Source organism: Peromyscus leucopus, chromosome 1 (assembly GCF_004664715.2).
Source record: "Peromyscus leucopus breed LL Stock chromosome 1, UCI_PerLeu_2.1, whole genome shotgun sequence".
In the NCBI taxonomy this organism is placed as follows: Eukaryota; Metazoa; Chordata; class Mammalia; order Rodentia; family Cricetidae; genus Peromyscus; species Peromyscus leucopus.
In genome coordinates this window covers 179,422,625-179,433,100 of record NC_051063.1, presented here as the reverse complement: position 1 = coordinate 179,433,100, position 10,476 = coordinate 179,422,625, and the positions used below count along the sequence as shown (strand labels likewise).

Genomic DNA, 10,476 nt, shown 5'->3' with positions numbered 1-10,476 from the left:
ATAAAAGAGTTTCAGAGGCCCACACTAGCTCTCCCCTCCCATCTCACTCCAGCCAGATGGGGAGGTAGGAAGAGCTCCTACCCCTCCACTGTCTGATTAGAGATTTCCCATAAGCTGTCACAGATCTGTCACAGGGACTGAGGGAGAGACCAAGAGAGGCAGGAAGAATTGGCAAAGGATTGAGACAATCAGGAAGCTGGGCTGCCTGCTGCAGGGGAGCAGGAAGGAGGGGCCATCTTGACATCAGAGCTTGGTGAACTCTACCTGCCCCCATGCAGTTTCCCATGGGCCCTGCCTGCATCTTTTTGAGGAAAGGCATTGCTGAGAAGCAGCGGGTGAGGTGGGGATGATGTAGAAAGGTCGTGGGAAGAGCAAAGGGTCCTGGGGCATGGGGAAGAGGGAGGAGTATGCAAGTGCTGAGCCACAAGGGGAGCTGGTGAAGAGAGCAGAACATGAACTGAACTCAGGTAGCACTGTGTGAGCACAGGGGTCGGAAGTCGGGAGCAAAGGGGGATGGTGGAGTGAGAGAAATGTAAAAGGGAGATGGGATGGAGCCATTGTTGATAACATCATCGTTTTATATGGGAAATCGTACAGTGATGGTGGTGATGACAGTAATGGTGCTGCTGCTGCTGCTGCTGGTGATGACAATGTTGATGGTGAAGGTGGTGGTGGTGATGATCATGACAATGATGATAGTGATGGTGGTGCTGCTGCTGCGTCTGATGATGATGATGGTGATGGTGTTGATGGATGCTGATGATGGTATTAACAGCAGCTACTGCTTATTGAGTCTTGCTGTGTGCCTTGTCCTGTGCAAAATAGTTTACATGCCTGATAATGGCATTCAGTCCTTAGAACAGCACACGAGGTTGGGTATAATTTCATTCCTGTTTTACAAGGGAGCACACTGAGACCATTAAATCATGAAGTATTTTGCTTTAAGTCTATAGAGTTAATGAGCATCATGATTTTATCTATTTACTTATTTATTTATTCATGTACTTATTTATTTACTTATTCAATCTTGTTTGATTCTTAGGAACATGGACTTCATTGTAAGGCTTTAAAATCACCAGAAAGGGGAAGGAAAAAAAAGGAGAGGGTAGAGAGGGAAGAGGAGAAGATGGAAGGGAAGAGAAGAGAAGGTGACACAGGTCACGGTGGGTCAAGACAGGGCAGGGAGGAGAAGACAGGAGAAAGGAACTGAAGGGAAGATGGGGAGGGCGAGAGGAAGGAAGGTAAGAGATTACTTGGGAAGAAAAGAGGAAAAGAATCCAAAGCGAGGAGACCTCACATTACAAGGTTGATATGGAGTAAATTCCCAGGCACTATGCTTACCCTCAGGTGTACTCACGAGTAGGGAACCATGACCAGCAATTCTCAGATGGGAGACCGACACTGAACATTCTTCACGAACCACCCTGAACACTTGTTTCACACAAGGGGATGTTCACCCTGGGAATGAGCGTGGCGGTCTGGAGTCAGTGGGATGTAGCAGAAAGAATTTGGCATGGGAATCAGGAGTCCTCCATCCTAGCCCCAGCCCTGTGTCTGACCTCTGAATGATCTCAAAGGAGTATATGTGTCATAAAAGTAGAAGAGGGTATTACTCCAGGGAAGAAATGGGACTGGGGAGAGAGGAAAATGTGCTAGATGTGGTTGTGGTGACAAGAACAGCAAAGAACAATGATAAAGATGTGTGACAATATCCCAGTGTAAACCTGTTTCTTTGCTAACAAAAATTCATTTTTAAAAGGACGAAGTGGCTGAGAATGTATCTTAACTGGCAGAGTGTATCTTTGCACATATGAGGCCCTGGGTTCAATCCCTAGCTTCATACAAAGTGGTGTGTTAGGATGTTTTTGTAATCCCAGTGCCTGGGAGGTGGAGGCAGGAGCATCAGAAGTTCAGAGTCATACTTGGCTACTAGTTATGTGAGACTCTGTCTCAATAAATAATAGAACAAATGAATAAGGGCCAGTGAGAATGCTCAGCAGGTAAAGGAACCTGTTGCTAAGTCTGATGACCTGAATTCTATCCCCAGGATGGTGGAAGGAAAGAACTAACTGCCTCAAATTGTCCTCTGACCCCTCACAAGTGCTTGCATTTCACAATGATTAAATAAATAGGTAAATAAGTAAAAGGAGAATAGGATTAATTGATTTATCTCTCCCTCAGAAGGGAATATTCTGTTTATGAACTGTGTGACCTTTGGTAGGCTCATTAATCTTTGTTTTTCAGCTTCTCCTGGATAAGATGAGAATATTTGAGTCTACCTCACTGACATGATTCTGAGGTTTAAATACAATGAAAGGGCTCTGACCACAATAGATGAGACATACTGCACTTTCTTCATCTGGAGAAGAGGTTCTAACTTCCTCATGTTTAGGACAGACCATCAGAGATGAAGATTCAAGGATGGGAGACAGGAAATGAGAGGGGAAGGAAGAAAAGGGTGGTCAGAGAAGAGCTGGGGATGGGAGGTGGAGATGGAAGGAGGAAGATGAAATTAAAGAGTGTGAAGGACCAGGAAGCTTGATAAACACTGGGCTTGTTTGGGGAAGTGGGACTTTTCCAATCTCCTCTCCTGTGTTCCTTTCAGGAGAGACCACTGGGACAGGACGAGATTGATGGTAAGTCCTTGCTTAGATGCCCTTCCATGTTAGCCCCTCATTGCTGCCCCCTCCTCCATTTTTTGTAAATTCTTTCATGTGAGGATTCCTTTCCCTCCCCCTGCTAAATGTAATTTGCGTAGCTCATTCTCTGTCATTTTAGGCTCTGTTAACAGGGTGTCTGTTTCATTTGCATGGGTCTGAGGAACTCAGAAATGATGCAAGTTTTAGATTTAAAAAATGTTACTATTTTTCTTTGGTTGGTTTTGAGATCTCTTGTAAGTTCACTCAAGAGTCTGAGGACTTCAGTGCTCTTGGGGGGTCATCTTCTCACTAGCACATTTTATATATCCCTGCTTTTTTTTTTTTAAATGAGTCATTTAGTTCATTAAATGTATCCTTCATAAAATCTCTAGTTGTGTCTTATTGATAGTTTCAAGGGATACCAGTCTTAGCCACTGGCTGTTTCAAGTTGCTCTACAGCTCTTCTCTCTTAATTTTTAGAGCTCCGGGAAGCATTTCTTGAATTTGACAAGGACCGAGATGGGTTCATCTCTTACAAGGATTTGGGCAATCTCATGAGGACGATGGGTTACATGCCTACGGAGATGGAGTTGACTGAGTTGGGCCAGCAAATCCGCATGAACCGTGAGGACGGGTCAGGGGCATGCCTGGAGTTAGGACAGGGTGGGAATGAGGAAGGTGTTCAGGTTGACAGTAGCATTTTAAATAGGAAGGTGGTCCAGGGGAAAGAGCTGTCTGCCAGAAAGCAGCTCGGACTGTACTGCATTTGAAGTGGTTAGAAAAAAGACTTTTAGGGGGGCGGGAGGGGGGAGAACAAGGGAATCTGTGGCTGAAATATAAAATTAAATTAAATTATAAAATTAAAAATATTATAAATAAATATAATGTTAATAAATGAGTCAAAAAAGAAAAAAAAAGACTTTTAAAGATGGATCTAGATACCAGTTGCACCTTTTATGACTAAAAATGTTAAAGATTTAAAAAAAAATGTGTATGAATGTTTTGCCTGTATGTATGTCTGTGCACCTGCAGAAGCCAGAAGAAGGTATCAGATTCCCTGGAACTGGGGTTACATATAGTCATGAGCTACCATGTGGGTTCTGAAAACTAAACCAAGGTCCTCTGTAGGAGCAGACTGTGCTCTTAATAGCTGAGCCTGTCCAGCTTCCCACTTAAAAATTTTAAATTGCATTTATATATTTTGTGTGTTAATGGAAGAAGGGGCACATGCGGATGCTACAACATCTGTGTGATAGGGTACAGTTTTCAGGAGTCAGCTCTGTCCTTTCACCACGGGAGTCTTGGGGATCAAACTCAATGCCATCAAGCTGGGCAGCAAATAATTTTTACCTGATAAGCCATCTCCCTGGCCCACAAGTCTCACTTTCATTATTTACTCATTTTGGCCATTTTGAACAGTGGAATATTTCTGGACTATTCCTGGTTTTCACTTTCCTGATCTATCAAGTAAAGATATGATCATGGCTTACTTATTCATTGTATTGTAGAAAGGGTGCCACTGTGGGAAAGGTCATATTCCCCAATGAGCCCTTACTGTATGTAGGTTCTTATCAGTAGAGTAGCTTGGTGTTGAGCTTGATGGACACTGAATATGCACCTGGACTTGGATCCAGTGTCACTGAGTAAGTAGTATTTCTCAGCAATGCATCATTAAATGCAAACCTAGGTTTATTCTGTGGGTGAGTCCAGAATTAAGTTGGCTCCTGGGCATGGATCTGAGTTAACAAGATTAAATTCCATGTCATAATAGTAGTTAGGCCCCTGTATGCTGGCTCCATATCTGTAGGTTCAAACAAGTGCCAACAGAAAATATTTAGAAAGGAGCTGTATCTACACTAAACATGTAAGGACTTTCTGCTATTCTCTGTTACCTAAACAATACAGCACAGCTGTTATTCACAGAGCATCTGAGTGTAGCAGATAATGGATAATCTAGAGGTCACTAGATCATATGTGAGACTGCATGTACAGTATACACATATTATTACACATATTATACCACTTATGATAGGGTCTTGAACATCAACATGCTTTGATACACCATGGATACCCTAGCACCAGATTTCAGTGGATGCAATGGATGGCTGTCATCAAACTTGGAAGAGACTGGTCCACATTTAAATCTACATTCCTTCTGTTGATCTATAGAAGGTGGATGAATAAGCCTTAAGCCAGTAAGAAATTTGCTGTGTGCGTCTGGACAGATTACTCCATGGTTAAGAGTATCTACTATTCTTGCAGAGGCCCTGAGTTTATATCCCAGTACCCATGTTGGGGAGCTCATGGCCATCTGTAATGCCACCTGCAGGAGAATCTGATGCCCTCTTCTGGCCTCTGTGGGCACTGCACTCATGCGCGCGCGTGCGCGCGCGCGCGCGCGCGCGCGCACACACACACACACACACACACACACACAGAGTTTAAAATGAAAAAAAAATGAGAATTGCTGAAGATCACCCAGTTATACCTATATCCTTTGTCTAATAAGTTCATTCACATTAGAGCAACCTGAGGGCTTGACTTGTCTGAGAAAAGGAAGAGACTCAAAACCCTTAGCATACAAGAAGATGGGAGTTGACCTATTTCTGAGTTAAATGGGAAAGTAGTGCAGGGATAGAAGCTCAGAACCTGTGGAATCATTGCTAACCATGCTCCATCTTCCTCAGTTGGTGGCCGTGTAGACTTTGAAGACTTTGTAGAGCTGATGACCCCCAAATTGCTTGCAGAGACAGCAGGGATGATTGGTGTCCAGGAGATGCGAGATGCCTTCAAGGAGGTGAGTTAAAAACTCCATAATGCGCCGGGCGGTGGTGGCGCACGCCTTTAATCCCAGCACTCGGGAGGCAGAGCCAGGCGGATCTCTGTGAGTTCGAGGCCAGCCTGGGCTACCAAGTGAGTTCCAGGAAAGGCGCAAAGCTACACAGAGAAACCCTGTCTCGAAAAAACCAAAAAAAAAAAAAAAAAAAAACTCCATAATGCTGACAGAGGGGTGAGGGAGACCTCAAGGAGCTAGTTTTATTAGTCCACACCATGGGCAGTGCTCATTTAAATCAACTAGTTGGGATTAGATACAGAGGAAAGGAGAACTACATATTCCAAACACCTGGCAATACGTAGTCATCTTTTTTGACCCTTACATACAGTATTAGGGATAAGCACACATCTATTCCCATTGTATGCATGAAGAAACTGAGAATCAAGGATTGCAAATGATACCCATGTTTCCCAAGGTTAATACTGGAGCCTCTAATCTTGGTTTCTGTGACGGAAGGAAGAATCTAAGGTTTGATATTTTCAAAAGGGCAGAGCTGTTCTATGGAAGGAAGCTTCTAGTATAGAGGTTGTTGGACAGGAAGATGTTTGTGGAAGGGAGGCAAGTCTTAGTGCTAGACATAACAAGAAACAGATAAGGCCTCCAGGATTTGGTGGCATGGCTCAGTGGCAAAGCACCTGCCTAGAATCCCCTAGTGAGGGGCTGAGGTGTGGCTCAGTGGCAGAGCCCCTATCTAGAATCCACCAGTAAGGGGCTGGGGCATGGCTAAGTGGTAAAACCCCTATCTAGAATCCTCCAGTGAGGAGCTGGGGGTGTGGCTCAGTGGCAGAGACCCTGCCTAGAATCCCACAGTGAGGGGCTGGGAACATGGTTTTGCGGTAGAACACTGCTTTAGTGTGTGCAAGGCCTTGGTCCTTCTTTGGCTTTCATGTCACATGTATTCTGTTTTCTCCTTCCCTCTTCCTCCTCCCATCTCTTCTTCCCTTCTCATAGTCTGCTTTCTAGTTTCATGACCCACACATGCATACATATACATACTCAGATTTAAATCTATGTTCCATGTATGAGAGAGAACATCTGATTTTTGTCTTTCTGGCTTATTTTGATTAACACAGTTGTTTTCAGGACCATCCATCTTGCAAATGTCATAATTAAAATTTTATTCATGGCTGAATGAAATTGTCAGAGAATAAATAAAATATTCTACTAAATATTTATAATAATATAATACTTATAATAATCCATAAAAATATAGTGATATATGATAATAATAAAAAGCTTGGGGTGAGTAAGATAACTCAGTGGGTAAAGGCACTTACTGCCAAGCCTGATGATCTGAGTTCAATCCCTAGGACTCACATAATGGAAAGAGAGCAACAACTCCTGCAAATTGTCCTCTGACCTTCACAGGTGCACCATGGCATGCATGTGCCCACACATACACATACACATAATCAAACAAATAAATAAGCAAATAAATGTAATAATTTGTTTAAAGACATGGAAAACAAACAAAAGCTAAGAAGAACAAGGAAGCTCTTGGCCGTGATGGATAAATCTGTCATACTAGTTGTGACAGATTTCATGAATCTATGCAGATGTCTACAGTCATCCAGTTGTGTGCATTATACATAGAGCTTTTTGTATATCGGTTACACCCTTAATAAATATGTTAAAAATAATGTAGATGCAAATTTAAAAGAAGCCCTATACTGGAAGAGCTAACATTCCAGTGGATGACATGTCTTCAGTGCTTAGCTTGGTTTTTAACCTCCAGTGGATGGCTTGGAACCCTGACCTTCCCTGAGGCTGTAATCACTACTGAAGCTAATCTAGCCTCATTGCTTCTGTTTAGTTTGATGCCAATGGAGATGGGGAGATCACATTGGCAGAGCTGCAGCAGGCCATGCAGAGGCTGCTGGGGGAGAAGCTCACACCCCGGGAGATTTCTGAAGTGGTACAGGAGGCTGACATCAATGGAGATGGCACTGTTGACTTTGAAGGTAATACACTGGGCAGAAATCCAGGAATCTACATCTGTTCCTTCCTCATGTGGTTTTCCAAGTCACCCACTCCTTATAGCTCTCCAAGTTTGCATTTGAATGTTCTGGTTTCATTTCTCTTGCTGTGATAAAGTGGCTCACTCACTGGCCTTTGCTCAGATAGCTTTCTCATGCAGAAACCGCCTACCCACAGAATGGTGTTGCCCACAGTGGACTGGGACCTCTTGCATCAGTTAGCCACGAAACAATGCCCAATATTTATGCTCTCAGGCCAGTCTGATTGTGGCAGTTCTTCAGTTGAGATTTCCTCTTCCTAGACAACTCTAAATTGTGTCAAATTGATAATAACTATAAACTAGTACACTGTGGGATCATATCTGAGGGAGGCATACGTTGGCTACATCAAGTTTAAATTGTGATATTCTCTGGTTTAAAGTACTCAGCATCTAGCTATTGCCTTCAGGCATGGGACCAAAATGTGTAGTCTGTTCTCCAAGGCAATGCCTCTTCAGCTCACCTAGCCCTGTCTTCTGCAACCATGCTGTGAATTGGTATGCCCTGGGGAAATGTGTTTCCTATTGCTTAACCTTTTTTTTTTTTAAGGATTTATTTATTTATTATATATACAGAAAAGGGTGCCAGATCTTATTACAGATGGTTGTGGGCCACCATGTGGTTGCTGGGAATTGAACTCAGGACCTCTAGAAGAGCAGTCAGTGCTCTTAACCTCTGAGCTATCTCTCCAGCCCCCTATTGCTTAACCTTTAACTTCTCTTCCTTTGTTACTCACTTCCTGTCCACTTGTTGCACTTCTAAGACATCCTTCAAAGACACATGCCAATCTCCCCTTTCCCTTGCCTGCATACATTAAACCTGACAGGCCTTTTTGTTCTTTTCCATGGAATGTATCTTATGTTCGTTTCCATGCTGCAGAGCAGCTGAGGATCTCCCACCCACCCCTTCCTTTTGCTGGTGTTTGTGTGTGAGGCAAATGTACAATATGTGTGTGTATGTACACTCACAGAGATCAGAGGAGGGTATTGGGTGTCCATCTCTATCACTATCCACTTTATTCCCTCTAGACAAGGCTGTCTCTGAATCTGAAGCTAGGCTGGTAACTTGCAAGATCCAACAATCCTCCTCTTTCCACCTCCCACAGCACTATGGTTACAGGTGCACACTGGAAATTTTAATGTGAGTACCAGGGATTCAAACTGAGCTACTCATGCTTTTGCAACCAACACTCTTACTCATGGATCCAGCTCCCCAGCCATTCAGAGGGGTCTTTGAAAAGCCATGTCTGCAAGTCCCCAAATGAAAACTTAGTAAATTTGTTGGGTACCCACTGGATCTTATCAGTCTCAGATATACTTTGTGCATCAGTGAAAATGGGGAAGAGGTGGAGGTGTGGCTATCAGATTTTTAGGAAGATTTTTACAAGCAAGGGAAGGATAAGATGACCTCAAGATGTTGTGGAGCCAGCAAATTCATCTGACATTATGTCTAGACAAAGTAATAGGCAATTTGTTCATTCAGGGCATTTTATTCACTGTCTACTTGATCTTGAACAAGCCAGTGTCCCTTGCTAGCCTCTATTTCTTTTCTGTAAGATGGCACCAGGAGGGTTGAAATATGGAACAAGGCTAGACATATAGCCCAGTGGGTAAGAGCTTTTGCCACCCAAGCATGAGGACCTGAGTTTGGATACCTAGTACCCATGTGAAAAAAAAAAAATGTTCAGGCGTGGCCCCATGGCTGTAACTGGTGGGGGATAGTGGTGGAGATCAGAGGTTCACTGCAGTTCCTTGGCTATCAGCTTAACAAAGAATTGGTGAGGTGAGTCTGGAGAGATGGCTCAGTGGTCAAGAGTGTTAGCTGCTCTTCCAGAGAACCCAGAAATCATGGCAGTTCACAACTCCAGTTCCAGTGAGATCTTCTGGGCACTGTGTGCATGTGGTGCACAGGCATCCATGTAGGCAAAATACCAATGCACATTAAAACAACAACAATGACAACTAGTGAGCCCCAGGTTTGGGGAGGGACCCATTTTCAAGGGAATGAGATGTGGAGCATTAGAGGAGGACACTGGGCACCCTCCCCTAGCCTCCCCATGTGCATGTGTGGGTGCACATGCACCTGGACATACAAGCATATACCACACACACAAGAAAAAGAAAAGATGACATAAATATCATATATGAAATAAATTTCAATAAAAGATGAAATAAATGAAACCAATAATTTCTATTTATAAGCACTTAGTATGATTTTATAGACATTGTGTCAGAGAGAATTCAAGTCATTTCCTAAAGATGGATGTCACTACCTACAATACAGGAAAATCTCCCCAAAGTAACCCCAGTTGCTTTTACTAAGAGGAGCTTCACAGGAAATTTTCTTTTTCAGAGTTTGTGAAGATGATGTCTCGTTGAAGAGGTAATAAGCTCCAGACACACACTGCCTTGTCAACATGAGACTGGATTCCCAGGAGCCCTTGAAGGGTGGAGGGTGGGAGTGGACTTGCCGTGCTATGGACTGGGGTGTAACTGCAAACAGTTGCTTTGCTTTCGGGGAGCAGAGACAACTATAGAAGCAGATTTAGAAGGAAGACTGTGTCCATAAGTAGGAATTGCATTAGGACCCAGCTGCCACTCAAACATTCCAGGGGCTATGACATCTTTCCCTAATTCTCTGTTTCCCAGCAGATTCTCCTTCCATGTTTCCCTTGGGAAAAGATGGTGTGGGGAACTTTTTCACAGCCTGCAGGAAGAAAAGAAAATCTTTCAAAAAGTTCCACACCGAGCCTACTTTCCTCCTGGCTCCTCTAACAACAACCCTGTTTCCTTCTCTTGGCAAGAGAGTGTCCCACCAGTCACAGGGCTGTAATGGGGATCCTGATAAGTCTCAGCTTGGAAATGCCTCAGGAAGGAGGCCTTCAAGGTTGAGTTTTCCCAATTTCCCAGAAGCACAGTCCATTGCTCCCCTGTAAACACCCATGTCCCTGTCCCAGTGTGAGATAACCAAGGGGAACTGAGCTAAA

The 10,476-nt window shown here is 43.6% G+C and overlaps 1 protein-coding gene across 1 annotated transcript; it reads left to right on the top strand.

Annotated features, from left to right (window-relative positions):
* Positions 1-10,231, top strand: Cabp5 (calcium binding protein 5). The gene is made up of 6 exons (XM_028884922.2): positions 1-335; positions 2,606-2,636; positions 3,120-3,263; positions 5,327-5,436; positions 7,289-7,436; positions 9,843-10,231. The coding sequence occupies exons 1-6, from the start codon at positions 273-275 to the stop codon at positions 9,866-9,868; spliced, it is 522 nt and encodes a 173-aa protein (XP_028740755.1). The 5' UTR covers positions 1-272; the 3' UTR covers positions 9,869-10,231.
* The last annotated feature ends 245 nt before the right edge of the window (positions 10,232-10,476 follow it).

Coding starts and splice junctions, on each gene's coding strand:
- Cabp5 (XM_028884922.2), top strand. CDS start 273: ATGCAGTTTCCCATGGGCCCTGCCTGCATCTTTTTGAGGAAAGGCATT. Junction 336..2,605: donor GCATTGCTGAGAAGCAGCGG/GTGAGGTGGGGA, acceptor TGTTCCTTTCAG/GAGAGACCACTGGGACAGGA. Junction 3,264..5,326: donor CCAGCAAATCCGCATGAACC/GTGAGGACGGGT, acceptor CATCTTCCTCAG/TTGGTGGCCGTGTAGACTTT.